The 19149-nt window shown below is 45.6% G+C and overlaps 1 protein-coding gene across 1 annotated transcript; it reads right to left on the bottom strand.

Annotated features, from left to right (window-relative positions):
• Nucleotides 1-1758: 1758 nt before the first annotated feature.
• Nucleotides 1759-3419, bottom strand: LOC124685284 (ethylene-responsive transcription factor RAP2-13-like). The gene has a single exon (XM_047219619.1). The coding sequence runs from the start codon at nucleotides 2815-2817 to the stop codon at nucleotides 1759-1761; it is 1059 nt and encodes a 352-aa protein (XP_047075575.1). The 5' UTR covers nucleotides 2818-3419.
• Between the last annotated feature and the right edge of the window lie 15730 nt (nucleotides 3420-19149).

Genomic DNA, 19149 nt, shown 5'->3' with positions numbered 1-19149 from the left:
CCTGTTGATCTCTGTCCACTTGCATCCTACTAGTTTGCAAGTCATCCTGAAATGTAGAAACATCTTATGAGCAAGCCAGCTAATGTGCTTGGCATTTTAGAGTAAGGAGTATGACAGCAGCAGTTGCCATTGTTCAAAGGAAACCAGTGTGAAAAGCCAAGGAGCAGAAATCTTAGCAGCCAAGGGAGAACAAGAACATATTCTCACACCGCATATAGTAGTGCTAATATACACATTCATTCCTCGCTTATTTCCTCCTACGTTTCACACCTCCACAAGGCCACTTGGATAAGCAGATCCATTACACGCATCATACGCATATAGTGGATGGTTTTTTTATTCAGAATTATTCTGCCTCTCATTAAGGATGATACGATCTTGATCTTGATGTCCCTTTCACGGGATAGGCCACTCAGCAGAGCAATCCAGATGGAGTCATGGAGAGGATGCTTCTGATTTTTTTCTAACTTGGAATATGAGCACCTTGAAATAAGCCTTTTTACAGGGTGCTTGAGTGACTGTGAAGTATTCATGCACACAACTCTAACTTGAACACAATAACGTGTTTTCTTGTAAAGATTGACTTGCAAGAGAAGGATACTACTTTTGACACAGCATGCTTTCTCCCCAATATTTCTTTCGCTCTTTTTAGCGCATTCCAATGCATCAATGCTTAAGAAGCTCCTGTGAGGTAATACCTTCCAGCTGAGTCTACGAATGAAAATTATTCACATGATTCCTAATCCGTTCAACGAAATAGTATTCATGTGTGAGCTTTGAATGCCGGCCTAGAGTTCGTCTCGGGTGGAGCTCATAAGTTTCACATAACCCAAGCCCTTCACAAAAAGTACTACCTCCATCCCAAAATTTAAGTCTTATTTTTTTAAAAGTCAAACCAAGTAAAGTTTGATCAATTTTTTTAGAACAATCTATCAATAAATATAATATTTTGTAGATACGATACGAAAATATATTTCATTATTTGTCTAATGATATTAATTTTGTATTTTGCATGTTAATGATTTTTGGTAAAAACTTAGTCAAACTTGACATAGTTTGAATTTCTAAAAATAATATAAACCTTAAACTTTGGGATGGAGGTACTAAGAATGTATTGTTCTATCGATTTTGATTTTGATGTATGTATATATAATCAACGTTTAGGAACTTGGAACCTTTGATTTACTATGAGTTTTTCACGGTACCATAAAAGTACTCTTTACTGAAAATGTATTAATTTGGGGATTCGATCAGACAGAGACTTCATTACTATGTACAAAGAAATATTTGGATTTGATAGGAGCAATCACAGGGCAGAAAGGAACAACAGAAGGCTGTACTGGTTAGTGAAGAATATGCCCATGAAACATAATCCAAAAATATACACTCTACTATAGTTGTACAAATAGCAAAATATTAGATCACAAACTCACAAGAGCTAGCAATAAAATTTAAATTTCAGTAGTACAGTAGTAACGAAGAGTTACATTACACATTACACCCTCAACTGGGCTTTGCCGCGAGAAAAAACAACGGGCAAAGCACCCAGGAGGTCACTAATGGCGACAAAGTAGCTAAGTAAACTTAAGCTTAAACCCTCCTTAACGACTGCTACGACGAGGAAGACGAACTCCTTAAACCCTAACCGCAGGGGCGGCGGCCGATGTCTAATATTCCATCGAGCCTCGGCCACTGCGGCACTAATTACACAGCTTAATCAATTAATCAGTGGAGCATTCCGTTTGCTACGCGATCGGGTCACGAGAGGATGGCGTCCCAGTCGATCTCCCACGACGGGCACTTGTGGAGGTGGTGGAAGGCGTCGGACTCGTCCCACGGCGCCTCCGAGAAGTCCAGGTTGGCCATCTCGGGGAGCGGCGGCGCGGCTGGCTGCTGCGACGGCGGAGGGAGGGGTGTCGAGCCGGCGGAGAACACTGACCCGTCTCCCTCCGTCGACGACGTCGATGTCGAGTGCTTTGGCGAGTCCGGGGCGGCGGCGGTTTTTGTTGACGACGGCTTGGACGGCGCGGCGGCGATGTTGTTGCAGATGGAGTCGAGCTTGGCGTCGACGGAGGAGTGTAGCGGGCCGGCGAGGTGCGCGCCGCCGCGGCGGAGGTTAGGGAAGTTGAGGCGCGCGGCGTCGCCGCGGAGGCGGAAGGCCGCCTTGTCGTAGGCGAGCGCGGCGTCCTGGGCGGTGTCGAAGGTGCCGAGCCACAGCCGCGTCCGGTTCTTGGGGAGGCGGATCTCCGCCACCCACTTGCCCCAGTGACGCTGCCGCACGCCGCGGTAGTGCGTCCCGGCGGCCGTCGACGGCGTCCCGGCCTGCTTCATGGGCTGCGCCCGCGGGCCGAGCAGGGACGCCGACAGCGACAGCCCCCTCTGCTGCTGCTGGTGCTGGAAGAAGAGCTGCGCCTGGATCTGATGGATCTGTTCTTGGCCCAGGCTGGTCAGCCCCACCATGTCACTCGACGACGGGTACGTCGCCGCCGACGAGGTGTTGTACTGCGAAACGGGCGGCAGAGGCGGGAGCTGGGAGAAGGATGTGGTGGTGGTGGCGGAGGAAGCAAACGGAGCTTGAAGCGTGGTGTAACTGTAAGAGGGGGAGGATGATGCAGCAGGGAAGTAGTAGGATTCTTGGGGCAGTGACGGAGAGGAATTGTAGTAGGAAAACGGGGAGGAGGCGGAGGTGGAGGTGGTGGGGGAAGAAGCGCTCTTGATAAAAGGTTCGAGCGCTTTCATGAGCTCCTGATCCGAGGAGGATGACGATGACGAGGAGCTGAACTGGTTGCGGGTGTTGTACAGATCTATGGCTGCCATTGCAAAGCAGAAAAGAAAAACAGAAACTGTTTGTGCAGAATCCGAACTAATAAAAAAAAAGAGAAAAATGGAAAGAATCTTGGGATAATTAAGCCCCTGGTTTCTTCAATAAAAGCGAAGAACAGGGAGGAGAGATTTGGTGCGAGCAACCTGAAGGGGCTCTGTAAAAACAGCCCCTTTCTGGCTCGCAAAGAAAGGTGAAAAAGAAAGGCTAAAAAGAAGATGGAACAGGAGCAATCCAGAGGATTAAAAAGGTTCTCTGGATCTCTGTTCTTCCTAGCAAGAACAAAAAGAGGAGGAAGAAGAAGAACTTTGCATGTGAAAAAGAAAAGCAAAAGAAGAACTTCTCCAGGAATCCTTGCTTGCTTGATCTAATATCAAACCAAGAAAGGTCCCGAAGAGGAAGAAGAGAGGTCAGAGAACAAACCTGGTGTCGCCTGCTTGGTGTCGCTGGTGCATGCTCGGTCGTGTGTGTTTGTGTTTGGGGAAAGATCGCTGAACCTCGCCGGGGAAGTGATGGGTCGTGGCTGGGAGGGGAATTTGAGGGCTGTGCGCGTGTGAGCTTGGTGATGGTGGGTGATGTGGTGTGGCTGTGGGGGCGGGGGGCGTCTCTCCTGGGGAGCAATGGCTTCCAGCCGGACCTTTATATAGCGGCGGAGGCTGGAGGCCGGAGACCGGAGCGGAGGGCGTGTGAACTGCGGACGAGGAAACCTCGCGCCGGGAAAAAGGATGTGGTGGAAGTTTCGCTGACTCGCGGGACCGGGAGGAGTGGCGCCACGTGTGTCGCCCGTGGCATGGCCAGTTGACCTGGCTCCTGGTTCTGGCTCTGGCTCCATGCCCATCGCATGAGCCGCCGTTTGCTGGTAGAATCAATGCTCTCACATTGATATCAACTTCTTTTTTTGAATTTTCTTCCGCGGAAAAGTCGTATTGCCATATATTATCCGAAAGCCGCGGTTACAAGAACATCCTCACAAAAGAAATAAAACACTGAGTAATTGAAAAGTTTAGCACTATCCTCTCGACAACGTGTCGTGAGCAAAGCTCTATGCCACCTCTGCGCCTCGGGCGTAAACGAAGCCTATGTGTGAGAGAGCTTGTAAAAACCCAGGTGCTTGTAGAAGCAGCAGTCGAAAAGTCGTTGATGTAAAACACATGATGCCGACGAGAGAGAAGCTAGTGCAAAGGTGGGCTGAAAGATGGGACACAAAACTCGCAAGTTCCCCGACGAAGTCGTGCATAGCTGGGCTTCGTGAAGCGGAGGTAGAGCTCGACGACACCAGTATGCTGCAACATCATCCCCTCCACATGGACGATGTTGCACACTCTTCACATCAGACGTAATGTCGGATCATCAACTCCAAACTCTCTACTGCAACGATGCTCCTTGGAGGAATAACATTGATCTAGGGCAGGATGAAAAACCTTTATTCTCGTCTCCATCGATGCTCGTACCTGGAGGTGAAGAACTCGAAGACCCTATGGGAACAAGTTATCTGATCAGTGGTTCCCCCACCATCCATCCGTCGCATAGGGTTGTCTCTGTGCGTGTGTGTGTGTGTGGGGGGGGGGGGCGACAACGGTTGTGCCATCGGCTGACCCCTCATGGCCGCCTTCAGTGGAACCCTACGAGAGGAAAATGCTTCTCGTGTGTTATTTTCTACTGACATCTTTGTTTGAATTTGCGAATACTAGTAGTGGGTCCATACTCTAGCCCGATGATGCTCCTTCAAGGAATAACATCCATCTGGGGCAGGCTGAAGGACCTTTATTCTTCTCACTATTGTTTCTCATACACTATAGGTGAAGACTCGAAGGCCCTATGAGGACTGTGAATCCGATCCGAGGTTCCCCTACCATCCAGCGGGTGGGCGGAAGGCAGGGGATCCAGCAGCAGTGTCGGCGCCCGAGGGGAGAGCCTAATCGCCTTCGCTAGAACCCTAGCTAGGGGAGAAAAAACGCTTCCCATGTGTTAGTTTTTAGTAACTTCCGTTTTGAATTTGCAAATACTAGTGGTGAGAAAGTGCCATGGATAGTAGCGACGTTGTAAGTAAATCGTGCATACCCTGAGTTATTTTCATTTTCATAGTAAATCTTTTCTTCTTGGAAATTTGCTAATGAAACTAATATAGGGAACTTTTCCCACACTTTTTGGTTATTACTTTTTCCGGTTTCCAAATCGGGTTTCTTCTTTCCTTTTCATTTCTTTGAGGTCACTACCACATCTTGCTCTTGTTGTTTTTCTTGTGAGAAAGGGCAACCTATAGTCTTGGATGCTACACGTACACATAGCCCACTCCTCCCAAAGAAATGGTAATCTAACCAGGATGTTCTTGCACTAAATCCAAGTGCACATCTCGAGCGAATCCCCTTTCTAGCCAAAAGGGAAACGAGAAAAAAAAAGGGAGGGAATTTTCTTCCAAGACAAGCATGCGTTCCTCTCCTCGATGATACGTTCCAGCACTTGGTCGTTCCTCAAGGAATAAAGTGGAGCTTTGGACAGTAGCACTTGCTGTTGAGTTGAACTGGACATCAAGTATGACCGTCACGTCGTCCGTTTCTGTGGGCAGCTACCAACTGTACAGCTAACGACCGGACACGTAGGCAGTTCATTCGTCTGCCGGCAAAAGGATCACGCGGGAACACTGGCTAGCTTGGTGTGAATTTGTTCTAGCGACGTCGGCGCTGGAAACTCAGAGTAGAAACCGATCGAACTGGAGCAGACAAGCCAAAAGTCTAGGTCTAGGGAAAGCAACGGGTTAAAGTTTGGACAGGAAATAAATGTGGAGAGATGGGTTGTACAAAGACCCGATCAAACGATCCGGGCATGTCGGTGTCCGTTACACAGGAGAAGAGAGCAGTAGTTTAACTAGGATGTACATCGTTGCCAAAAGGACATTGCAAAAGCTTTGTTATAAGCTTGGTCTGCAAATTGTTAGAGAGGTCCTCCTTGTTTTAGGGACAAAAAAACATCGCTCAACTATATCATGGCAGCATGCATGTGTGATTCTGCACAACACCATCAATGAGAATGAGAGGGGAGTAGACTTGAAATTTTTCTTTGACAATGTTGGTAGCCATGTAAATCCTGAAAGGAACCCAAATCGGATAAAACTTTTGTTGAAACACACCAGCATATATCAAAAACAATGCTACACATATCCAACTTTGTGATGATCTCATTGAGCGGCAGTGGTAGTTATACGGGCGGTAGTGTTCCATATTATTCATATTTATTCCAGCGACAACGGAAAATTTGTTTCGGGGATTGTTCTTCCAATTTTTCCGAAATAAATGTGGAGTGATCAAGGCTAGATGATCCGATCAAACCAGCAGGGCATGTTGGTGTCGATCACACAAGCGAGATTTTTTTTGAACAGGGATGCGACCCAGAGGACCTAGAAGCTGCTTCTATATATACTTTGCAAAAGGGCCTAGAAAGAAAAATAAATTAAAACAAAGGCCTGCAATTTACAAAAGGACCCTGAAACAAATATGAGAAACATGGTCGAGTCCTTCCATACCGCGCTAACAAGAGATACTCGACGTAGAACACCACCTCACCACTTCAATCCTCCATCTCCTTGATGGCTGAAGAAATGGAGACAACAACTTCCACGGCACCAGAATACCAACGAGCCCCCAGATGTTGATTCAAGGGTAGACCACCAGCTTATTGGAGGAGGAGCTGTGGCCGAAAACTTTCTCCACCTCCATCCACCATGGACGATGGCCAAAAAACCGAATCCGCCGCTTCCTAGTGCTGCTTGCCGATGCTAGGAAAGAACTCTGAGATGCGATGAGCCGATGACGCTAGATGCCACAGGGGCACACACAAACCTAGACGGCTAGGCCTACCCCTAACCATCCTAGCCTAGACTGCCTAAGGAATACAAAGGAGAGTACCAATGCCGGTATGTCATGGAAAAGCAATCTAATAGCCTAGTTGGTGTCAATGGGAGCCGAGAGTATGAATCACTTTTGCCGAGGACCTAGCATCCGGAATAAATATTGTGAGGACAATCTTCACCGCAACAACCATGAGAAAAGATTCAAAATTGATGTGGCGAAATAAGATTTGAAAACCCATACCTAGAAACTTGTAATCTTCTGACATGATCATTGATGTATCAGAGACATCGTTGAACAAAGAACAAAAGATCATTTATTGTAGATAATGCAATCTCCATTGAGACGAAGGCCAATAAAAATATGGCGAACAAAATTATGTCGTGCCAAGTTGCAATGGATCGATCAGTTTGTTCCATACGCTGATAAGCATGGGTGGGTGATGGATATGGTCTCCGCGCATGAACGCCTCGACCGCGTCGTGGCCACGGCGTGACGACGTTGACATGGCGCGCGTGATCTTGTTTGATACGGCATGGTGGTGGTGCATGTGGCTTTTAATTTGCTTCAACGCCATTGCCACCGGTCCATCGGGCCATGCTATACGTGAGGGTCAATGCCCAGCTGCAACTTGGCGCGTGCGCGAGTACCGGCCGGGGGGTTCCATCGGGTGTTAACCGGGACGCTGTGTCGTGCCGCGGCCGATCGTGTGTGTCGTTCGTGTGTGACCATCCACCTAAGGCTAGTCTTGTAAGCGTGTATAGCTGGAAAAAAAAACACCAGCCTTTTTGATAGTCTTAGCTGCCAGTTTTCACGAATATTGTTGCCTAATCGACAAAGCTCATGGTTCCTACAAAACTTTATCTAGATACACATATATCTAGATAACTACTGCTCTATAATCGACCCCTCCTGGCGACTCAGGGGCGGAAACCCTACCCCCCCCCCCCCCCGCCTTCCCCACCCCTCTTCCCTCTCCTCGCCGTCCCCTGAGGCTGCCGCCGGCGAAGCCTAGTGCAGCTGGTGATGGGGGAGGCGGGGATCTGCACGCGGGTCCCCTGGTGCGGTGGTATGGAGGCTGGCCTCCGTGCCGGGGATGGCCCCAGCCCTAGCGGCGTGGCCCTCCTCTCCCTTCCTCGCCTCGGCCTCGCCGGGCTTGGGTGGCTGCGAGGTGCTGCCCATCGTCCAGGTCTGGGACGACGGTAGCAAGGGCGGCGGCCCTGGATAGCGGTGACGATGTCGACCTAGCGGCGGGTGGCGGGCGTCCGGTGCTGCTGATGTGGTACCGCGGTGGTGGTCTTCTCTTTCGCTGGAGGAGATCAGCTAGTTGTGTGGCTAGCCTTAGCGGATCTCGCGATCTGTCGTCTAGCTCCCGATGGTGAGGCATAGCTGCCGGTGAAAGCCGGCCCGGACTTCGGTCATGGCGGATGATGGCGGCGCAGTTCGTCGTTACCTTGTTGGAGGCATTGTTTTTGCAGTCTACGTTCTTTGCCTGGGCTGCTCTAGGGGAAACCCTAGACCCGGGTCTCCCGAATCGGACAATGGCGGTGTGCACCGCCGTTCTACCTGTTGGGAGCATCGTTTTTGGAGCAGACAACGGATGGTGGTTGTGCTGAGGTGGAGGGGTGTGCTTTTGCTGTGTCGGCGTCATCGAGTCGCCGCGGCATGGTGCAGTGGTGTCTCGGAGACGGATGCAGTGTGATGGACGCACGCAGGATGGTGGAGTCGTCTGGTGCCGTGGCGGCATCGATGGCAGGCCTAGCATGGTCAATGTGATGATCTCTCTTGAAGATGGAGTCGGGGAAGACGGCGGTAGCAACTTCTATGGCGTGTGCGTTGGCGTGCGCTGAGAGTCTGCTTGACTTGATGTGCTTCTCTTCTGCTATTGGGTGGCATGGGAAGACATTTGATTTTTTAGATGATATGAGTTGGTGAATTGTCACCCCCTTCATCCCTCTGTAGGTTTAGCGAGGTGGCTTCGAGTTTGATCTTTTGTATTGCTCTTGTAAGGAGTTGTGAATAATCTAATAAAAAAAACCGTGTGCATCCCCCATTTCGAAAAAAAATCTAGATATAATAGGCGTGTTTTGATATATCTGTACTAGATAAAGTTAAACCGTACTTAGTTTAAAAAGGAGCTATTTCCTCTGTTCAGTGACTGAATCTACACAGTAAATCACATCTAAATACATACATTGATGAAAAAGTTAAAAGAAATTACGTTAGTGAAAAGATAATGTAACTTCAAAGGCGTGTGGAGTGGACGCCATCGATCATTCTCATCTACTCTCCGGCGAGAAATAAATTTGTTGGTCTCCTTGTTTTGTTTTTACGGATTCTGTGTTAGTTAGATTATCTCTCCTTACACTATTAGATCTACTTGCAAAACTTAAAATTACCGTACCTTTTAAACCATATAAGTGTAACTTATGAACTGTTTGAATATTTAAGTTTTTAGTGAAGGAAACTTCAGAATAATACTAGTACTAATATTTTTTTTGGCAATTCTTGAAAATCAACTGTTGAAACTTGGTGAAAATTTCTTTCAAACAAATTGTTTCATTCCTTGTTCGTTGAAGTTAGAAAATATATACAAATTGTCATAGAGTTCAATTTCGAGACATGGTTTTTTTTATCTACTTTTACTGTGCATCATCATGTGTCAATATGATACAGAATTTAAGTTTTGAATCTCATCGAAATGAATCATTTTTAGTCTTGTTTAAAACATATCATCGATAGAAACACATATATTGAAATAGAATGGTAATCTGATATATATTTCGATAGATATGGCTCTTTTAAACCCAACTCTAGAAATCAAATCCTTGTACTGGTACTAGAAAATAGGAGAAAGAGAGAACACTAGCGTGTGGCAGACTGCCTGAAAAGATTCACTAATGTGTTAATCTCAAAGCAAACACAATGTGATGAACGGTCGATGCACGCAGAGGACCTTCGATGCATGGTACGAACACCGCTACTCTCCATTCCAACCACTCTATATATTTACATCACTCGGACTAACATTGCGGTAACTTATTCACAAACATTGGATTGTGGCATTTTGTAGCTCAGGCTATATGGAGTCCGTTTTTTTCAAAAAAATGAAAATGGTATTTTATAGTTTTAAAAAATTAGAAACAAAAAATTTAGAGGTAGACAATCATATACTCTACCAATGTGAAAAAAGCAATACGAAAGACTCAATATTTTTGGGTGTGCAAAATTCACAAATCCGTGGATCTGAAAACGTGGAATTTTGAAACCTCCAACATTTGTTAGAATTTGTCATTTTTTTGTAGCCTCTAACATAACGTGTTTCATCCTAAGATTTTACCCAGTGGTAGAGCACATCATTGGCTACATTCAGATTTTTTTTCAGATTTTTTTGAATATTTAAATGATGAATTCGAATGTTGTAAAAAAAACAGTAGCTGTGTAGCTCGAGCTACACTTTGAGTTTCCCCACAAATTGTCATTATTTAATAAAAATTATTTCGTTGCACCAAAGCAAACTAGACGAATTGTAGGCCTGTAATCCGAAGTCATACACGCTTCTGTAGATGTGACATTTCTTTTCGCCAATCTCTTCAGCCAGTTTGTGCAGCAAGATAAGAATAAAGTACCTGCTCTTCCTCCGACAGCTCTAGACGCGCTACAGTACCTGCTCTTCCTCTCCTCCTCGCCGGGGCTCTCCTTCCTGTTATTTTGTGATCCAAATTCATATACTAAAGGGAGGCTAACTTCTGACGAGCGGAGCGAGGCCCGTCGCCGGATCGTTGCCACCGCCTATTTATATTCCCTGTAAGCCGCCGTTAGGGTTGATCATCGCATCATTGTACACCCACGGCGTTTGTAAACACCACCGAAATAGTGAAGTTTTGCTGGCTGGCGCCCGTGGTTTTTTCCCTTGTGTGTTGCAAGGGTTTTCCACGTTAAAATCTCGTGTCCTCTGCAGTGTTTTACTTTTCGTTCTTCGTTTATTGTGCATCTCAATCATAACAAGTGGTATCAGAGCCCGTGTTCTTTGGATCTAGGGTTTACGAGATGTCGTCACTGAAGTTCGATCTACCGCAGTCTGGACTACACCACGAGATTTGCTTTGTGGCAAGTGAAGATGAGGGCGATTCTCGCCCAATCTTCGGATCCGGATGAAGCGATCGATGCTTTCGGCGAGAAAGCGAAGGATACCCGGACCGATGCGGAGAAGCGGAAAGACCGTAAGGCTTTATCATTGATTCAACTCCATCTCGTCCAATAATATTCTGCAGGAAGTGCTGCAGGAGAAAACCACCGCCGAGTTATGGGTCAAACTAGAGGAGATCTGTTTGTCCAAGGATCTCACGGGCAGATTGCACGTGAAGATGAAGCTGTTCTCGCATAAGTTGCAAGAGGGAGGTTCGGTAATGAATCACCTATCTTCCTGGAAAGAGATTGTTTCGATTTGCGGTCTATAGAAGTTAAGTATGAGGATGAGGATTTAGGTCTTCTTCTTTTATGCTCGCTGCCTAATTCTTTCGGTAATTTTCGTGACACCATATTATTGAGCCGCGACAAACTAACTCTCGCGGAAGTTTATGATGCTCTCCAACAAAAGGAGAAAATGAAATCTATGGTGCAGGCTGAAAGTTCGTCCTCCAAGGCGGAGGCGTTAGAGGTCCGTGGCAGGATCGAGCAGCGAGATAACTACTACCACAACAACGAGAGATAAGAGCAAGGGCGATAGAGGTCGCTCAAAGTCCAAAGGACGTGACAAGTTCTGCAGGTATTGTAAGAAATCTAGCCACAATATTGATGATTGTTGGAAGCTGCAGTAACAAGGAGAAAAGGAACGGAACTTACCAACCGAAAAATAATGATGGTAATGGTAAGGCTGCCGTTGTCACCGGTAAGGGTGAGGCTGCTTGTTGTTGCTGGTAGTGATAGTTCGATGGAGATTGCTTAGCTGTTTTGGCTGCATGTGTTTCACGTGATGATGAATGGATTCTTGATACTGCATGTTCGTTTCATATTTGCTGTAACAAAGATTGGTTCAGTTCTTATGAGTCTGTGCAGAGTGGAGATTTTGTGCGTGTGGGGAATGACAACCGAGTGCAGCATTGTTGGCATTGGTTCCGTTCGGATCAAGACCCATGATGGGATGACACGCACGTTGACAGGAGTGAAACACATACCCTCCATGGCGAGGAATTTGATCTCTTTGAGTACCCTTGATTGTGACGGGTACAAGTACAAAGGTGGGAACAAACTTTTGAAGGTATCATCAGGTTCTCTCATTATTATGATTGGTGATATGAATTCTGCGAAATTATATGTCCTTAGAGGTAGCACTTTGCCCGGTATTGCTGCTGCTTGTTAGTTCTGATGAAACTAGTAAGACTAACCTTTGGCACAAGCGTCTTGGACATATGAGTGAGCTTGGCATGGCAGAATTGGCAAAGAGAGAGCTAATTGATGGCTGCGATTTAGGTAATCTTGAGTTCCGTGAGCACTCGCATCTTTGGTAAGCATAAAAGAGTAAAATTTAATGCTTCCGTTCATACCACCAAAGGCATTTTAGATTATGTACACGCTGATGTTTGGGGTCCGTCCCGTAGAACTTCTAATGGTGGTGCTAATTACATGCTTACAATTATTGATGATTACTCAAGAAAAGTGTGGCCATATTTCCCGAAACATAAATCTGATGTTTTTAATGCTTTTAAGAAGTGGAAAGTTATGGTAGAAACCCAAACTGAAAAAAGGTTAAGATACTCCGTACTCGACAATGGTATGGAATTTTGTTCAAATGAATTTGATGAGTTTTGCAAGCAATGATGGGATGGTAAGACATCATACCATTCCGTACACCCCTCAACGGAATGGCGTGGCTGAACGCATGAACAGGACCATTATTTCGAGGGCTCGCTGCATGTTGTCTAATGCAAAGATGCATAGAGGTTTTTGGGCTGAAGCGACCTCCACCGCATGTTATCTCATCAACAGGTCACCTTCTGTTCCACTTGATAAGAAAACTCCAATTGAGGTATGGTCCGGTTCGCTCGCTGATTATTCAGATTTGAGAGTTTTCGGTTGCACTCGCTTACGCTCATGTTGATAATGGAAAGTTGGAGCCAAGGGCTGTTAAGTGCATCTTCCTTGGTTATGGTTCGGGAGTTAAGGCATATAGATTATGGAATCCCGAAACTAAGAAAATTGTGTTGAGCAGGAATGTCGTTTTTAATGAGGCGGTTATGTTTAATGATATTCCGTCTACCGATATTTCGATGCTATTGATTCTCCCGATGTTTCCGATGATGAGCAGCACGGAATTGGCGTGCGGGTGGAGCACGCAAAGGAGAATGAAAATGTGTTTCCCGAAACCAACAATGATGATAATGATGTTCCACCTTCACCACCTTTTGTTCAGCGACAAGGACGGTCTATTGCTGCTGACCGCCCTAAGAGAAATATTACACCTCCTACCCGATTAATTCAAGAATGTGATATTGTTGTTTATGCTTTGAGTTGTGCTTGAACAGGTGGAGCATGATATTGAACCAGCTACATATACTGAAGCCATTGCTTCGGTTGATAAAGAGAAGTGGGTAGGTGCGATGCAAGAAGAGATGCAATCGCTTGAGAAGAATGGCACATGGGATGTTGTGCACTTGCCTAAACAAAAGAAGGCTGTCCGCTGCAAGTGGATATTCAAAAGAAAGGAAGGTTTGTCTCCTAATGAGCCTCCACGGTTTAAGGCAAGGTTAGTAGCAAAAGGTTTCGATCAAATTCCAGGTGTTGATTATAATGATGTATTCTCCCCGGTTGTGAAGCATAGTTCTATTCGTGCTTTCTTTGGTATTGTTGCTATGCATGATCTTGAGCTTGAGCAGCTAGATGTAAAGACCGCTTTTCGCATGGTGAGTTGGAGGAGGATATATATATGGACCAACCTGAAGGTTATGTTGTGCCCGGTAAGGAGGATCTTGTTTGCAAATTAAAGAGGTCCCTTTATGGTCCGAAACGAGTCGCCACGACGATTGGTATAAAAGGTTTGATTCATTTATGCTTACACATGGTTTTGAGAGATCTCGGTATGATAGTTGTGTGTATATCAAGTTTGTTAATGGATCACCTATTTATTTGCTGCTATATGTTGATGATATGTTGATTGCTGCCAAGAGCATGAAAGAGATCACTACTTTAAAGAATCAATTAAGTAGTGAGTTTGAGATGAAGGATCTTGGTCCTGCTAAGAAAATACTAGGCATGGAAATCAAAAGGGACGTAAAGTCTAGTTTGTTGTTTCTTAGTCGGGAAAAGTACATTGAGAAAGTTCTTCATCGTTTTAATATGCATGATGCAAAGTCGATTACTACTCCTATTGCTTCTCATTTCAAGTTGTCGGCTTTGCAATGTCCTAGCTCTAAAGATGATATTGAGTACATGTCTCGAGTTCCCTATTCTAGTGCTCGTTGGTTCCTTGATGTATGCCATGGTTTGTTCACGTCCCGATCTATCATATGCTATGAGTTTGGTCGGTCGATACATGGCTAATCCCGGTAAAGAACATTGGAAAGTCTGTTCGGTGGATTTTCGGTACCTTCGCGGCACATCAAAAGCTTGCTTGAGGTTTGGCGAGGATTGGTGAGGGGCTCGCCGGATATGTGGATTCAGATTATGCCGGCGATTTGGATCGGAGAAGGTCCCTCACGGGTTATGTGTTTCATCGTTGGTGGATGTGTCTGTTAGCTGGAAGGCTACTTTGCGGGATGCTTGTTGCACAATCTACTACCGAGGCTGAGTACATGGCTATTGCTGAGGCAGGTAAAGAGGCTGTTTGGCTGAAAGGGTTATATGCTGAGCTTTGTGGAGATAATTCTTGCATTAAGTTGTTCAGAGTGACGAGTCAAAGTGCTATTTATCTTACTAAAGATCGGATGTTCCATGATAGGACAAAGCACATTGATATTAAGTACCACGCAATCGGAGATGTGGTTGCAAAAGGTAAAGTGAAGGTATGCAAGATTAGTACTCATGATAATCCTGCTGATATGATGACTAAGCTCTGTCCTCGTGTCCAAGTTTGAGCTTTGCTCAAGCTTGGTTGGTATAACTCGTTTAGCCCAAGTGGCTATTGGCGCCAGCAAGTGTTTTCTTTGTTGATTCGAGTGATTGTTGAAGTTCATGCTACAAGGAATTTGTCTCAAGGTGGAGTTTGTTATTTTGTGATCCAAATTCATATACTAAAGGGAGGCTAACTTCCGACGAGCGGAGCGAGGCCCGTCGCCGGAGGCTTGGGCCGAAGCGTAGCGTAGTCGAGTTAGCCCATATGTCGTGCCCTACGGGGACGCTCCGCGGGGTGCGGGGGCGGCAGCCCCCCGCGGTACGGATCGTTGCCACCGCCTATTTATATTCCCTGTAAGCCGCCGTTAGGGTTGATCATCGCATCATTGTACACCCACGGCGTTTGTAAACACCACCGAAATAGTGAAGTTTTGCTGGCTGGCGCCCGTGGTTTTTTCCCTTGTGTGTTGCAAGGGTTTTCCACGTTAAAATCTCGTGTCCTCTGCAGTGTTTTACTTTTCGTTCTTCGTTTATTGTGCATCTCAATCATAACACTTCCTCCTCTCCACCGGAATAGCCGGCCGAAGATGGAGAGGAGAAGGCGCCGGGCTGTATATTACTAGTATTAGCTTTAGATTTGGTCCCGTTGTGGCGTTTGGCGTTGATGCCGGGAGGGAGGTGGTGGATCTGAGCAGCCAGATCTGGCACCGCAACGTCTTCTTCCTCGACCTCATGGAGCTCCGGCGGTCGGAGCCGAAGGTGTGGCGGCGGAGGGAGATGAGGATCTCCATAAATAAGGCTGAGTTTGGCGGATCTGGTGGCTGCAGATGCAGTAGCAAGCTGCTTCTTCTTCCTCGTCGAGGTGGCGAGAGAAATGAGTTCTTGCTTGCTGCCTCTGCCTGGCCGTCGGATCTGCAGCAGGGAAGCTCGTCGGCTTCTTCTCGGAGGTTCTTCACGGTGCCGCTGTCGCCGTACTCTATGGCTGAAAGCCAGCCCCTCCACTGGAGGAGTACCACGGCGCCTCTGTCGCCGGATTTCCTGGCCGAAGGGCGGCCCCTCCATCCTCGTGCGGCGGCGACAGGCCGCCCTCATGGCAGCATCAACCTCCGCAAGGCGCTTCTGCCAGCTCGGAGGCTCTCCAATCTCGGCGGAGTTGACTCCCACCTCTGCGTCCCAAGTGGTTTCGTCCCCGACGGCGCAGAGGTTGACTCCGGTGAGATTCGTCGCGGTGAAGGAGGAGCTTGACCTGATCGCGTTTGCGTTATCTTTCAAGGTCCTCAGTGCAATTTGTATGGGCCAGTTTGTAATTTCCCAGTTCTTTCAGGCCTTATCTGTAATTTGTACCTCACCGCTGATAATATGAAGCCCTAGGTCCTTCCCTGTTCAAAAAAAAAAAGTTCAAGTGCACTATGTTAGTTCGCCAATATGATCAACCCACTCATTTCTTGGGAACTAATTAATCAAGGATATCCTTACAAGCAGGAACTTCTTGTAAGTTAAGGAGATAGGGACGAAACACTGAAGATTGTGTCATCACTGCTCATGCCAAATCAGCAGTTCCTCTTGTCCTCTACACGTTTCTTCCCATCTATTGTTTTGTTTCTTTCCTCCTACTTTTCCTTGCTGAGGTAATCCTATTATTCAAAGATGCATTTAGGCACGACCAAATGGATGGCCTCGAGCACTTTGACAGTCCATATCATGGTTGACATGGTTAACTGATATAACATTTCTTTACAGTAGAACAAGAATAAAATAAGCTATATCGCTTGCTTGGTTTTTAATTATTATCTTATGTCCTAATAATTACTCAACAGTTGTCTTAAGCAACAACCAATCCTTTCCAGCGCAGCTGCGACCTGCGAGAATTGTTCCATACCCTTTTTTTTATACTCCCTTCGATTTATATTAATTAACTCAACTTTATTTAGATATAGATGTATCTAGTTAACAAATGTGTCTAGATACATAGAAAGTTGAGTCAATTAATTTGAATCGAAGTAAGTACATCGATCTTAGAAACAAAATTATTTTCATGTACATGTCAATTGACAATTGCCATTGTACAGGTTATCTGCCGAGGACTTGATGTTATCTTCTATAAATAAACTGCCAATAATGCTTCTATCACATTTGTTTAATAATACAGATCAGTACTCCCTCCATCTCATTTTAATAATACAGAGTACTCCCTTCTATCGCATATGTTTAACAATACAGAGTACTAGAATTGCCTCATTGCTTGAACGAGAAGAATACATGCACACTACTCCGTGGACAAGCTACGCGGTGATTTGATTGGGTGCTTATAACAAAAGAAATTTGTCAACTCTTGCTACAATGAACATAATTGTTTACATTATTCATTTGGTGATTAGCATGCATGGATCTTCTTGTACGGAAATAAGCTATACTGAAAATTAGTAACATAAATCTTATAAATATGAAGTTGGGACCGTATGTTGTATTTAATTTGTATGGATTAAGTTGTATTTACGAGCTTAAATGGTAGTATATCTACCCCTTTCGGTAAGAATACAAAATATTTTGTCTAAGGACACAATGCCATTCTTCCTTTTCCTCAGGGACACAAGGTAGCCATTCTACTTTGTCAACAAAATCTTAAAAATGAATTAAATCCAAATTCTTACATCAAGAGAATAAACTCAAACCAATATTATCGTCCAGGTAATACTGAACATATATTTTCATGTGTGCGGTCGAAATACGACTTGAGATTGGGCAATGCAGTAGATGTATATGGTGTGTGAGTGCTGCCAACGTTGAGAAACTTTCATGACTTTCTGAAATCTGTAGTCTGCACCCAAGTCGTTCAGAAAATCATCAAGCTGTGAAATTCTTTGCGACCTCCAATCAAGTAAATTCAGAAAATACAGATTTTGACTGCACAGATCTCGGGGCTCCAGCTAAACCATTGACATACCAAAGCACATATACACTCATGGCATCGCGGCATGTGCGTTCGAAACAAGTTCACCGTTGACAACCTCCTACCGGCAGCTCTTCTACCAAACGAAAACATGGTCAGGTTCAGTTCAGGTCAACTGAACCCGCAGACGTGAGAGCTGACAATCAAGCGATCGATCAGCAGTACAAGTGCTCGGGAACTGCGAGCCGCCGCAACTTGCTACAAGGATCGAGTGTATTATACGGTGAAGAAAGGAATGAGATGATTCGGATCAGGATACGGGTGATTTTCCACGGCGCGCGCACCGGAACACGAACGGAGAATTGGTGTCAGGCTCGGTTTTTTCCGTCCCCCACTAGGTACTTACGCATGCAAATGATTCCGATCTGGCGACAGTGTCTGACATGATATCCCGCATAATCCGTGAAACTAAACGCTTTTAAGTCAAGTAAGTAGAGTAGTAATGGATTTTTCAAAGGGCATGAGCCACTAAGTAGAGTACCATCATTAAGTTGAAGCTAGGATTAGAAACATGATAAGTGTGATTATATTGTCAACGAGCAGAGGGTGCTCTCGGCAAGTCAGAGGAGCTCTGATCATTTGGTTGTTAGCTCGTGCTTCCGGGTCAAGTACATGCAACCTATGTATATAAAATGTATGTCAACTAGACATGGGATGTCTGATCAGCATCATGGTTGTATTCTACGCCGTATTCCGCTCATACTGACTGTCACACTAGTTATAAATAAACTGTGTCACGTATTCTCGTGCCAAATAACTGTGAGTATACAAGAATAAAATTATATGGAGGCTTTAGGGTTTGTTGTGTTGTGGCTGTGATATACTAGTCACTGCAAAGAGTAGTTGCATATATAATCAAACTTAGGGTTGAGAACGGAACGGAGAAGGACGGGAACATGCTTCATCTTTTTTGTTTCCGCCTGTCTCACCGAAATTGAAAACGGAATAGAAAAAACTGATATTGAAACCGCGAAAACAAGTACAAAGCGGAAATCACCAAACAAACATTTGTCGAAACATATATAGCAATATAATATCTTAGTTTGTACACCAAAAGAAAGATAATGAATAGCTCGCAACTTGGAGAAACGATAGTTCAACATAAAGTACAAACATAGTACATTAAGGCATGGTTGCAACCTGCAAGTGTGATGTAGTACCTACGTGACATCCTGGTCCATTGCTCAATAGAATTGATAGGATACTCATACCAACAAGTTGTAACTTTTTTCCGGAAGCTCATTCGTAGATAACTCCGAGGTTAGTTGTGCTTGGCCCAGAGCGATTTAAAGATGGGTGGCCGGCCAGGAAGTTGATCGCGGGTGCGCATGAATGAGAATAAAGTGCGCAAGAAAGACATGTGTTGCTCTGTGAAGCCAGTCTAGAGATCCTAGAGAGTTGCCAGGGGTAACAGCCTAACAGGCCCGGCCGGGAGGGGGAGGGGCATGATTAGGGTGTGCACGAATGAGCACAAAGTGCGCAAA

This window comes from Lolium rigidum, chromosome 1 (genome assembly GCF_022539505.1).
Source record: "Lolium rigidum isolate FL_2022 chromosome 1, APGP_CSIRO_Lrig_0.1, whole genome shotgun sequence".
Lineage (NCBI taxonomy): Eukaryota > Viridiplantae > Streptophyta > Magnoliopsida > Poales > Poaceae > Lolium > Lolium rigidum.
The sequence above is the reverse complement of the archived record's forward strand: the minus strand, read 5'-3'. Positions and strand labels throughout refer to the sequence as shown.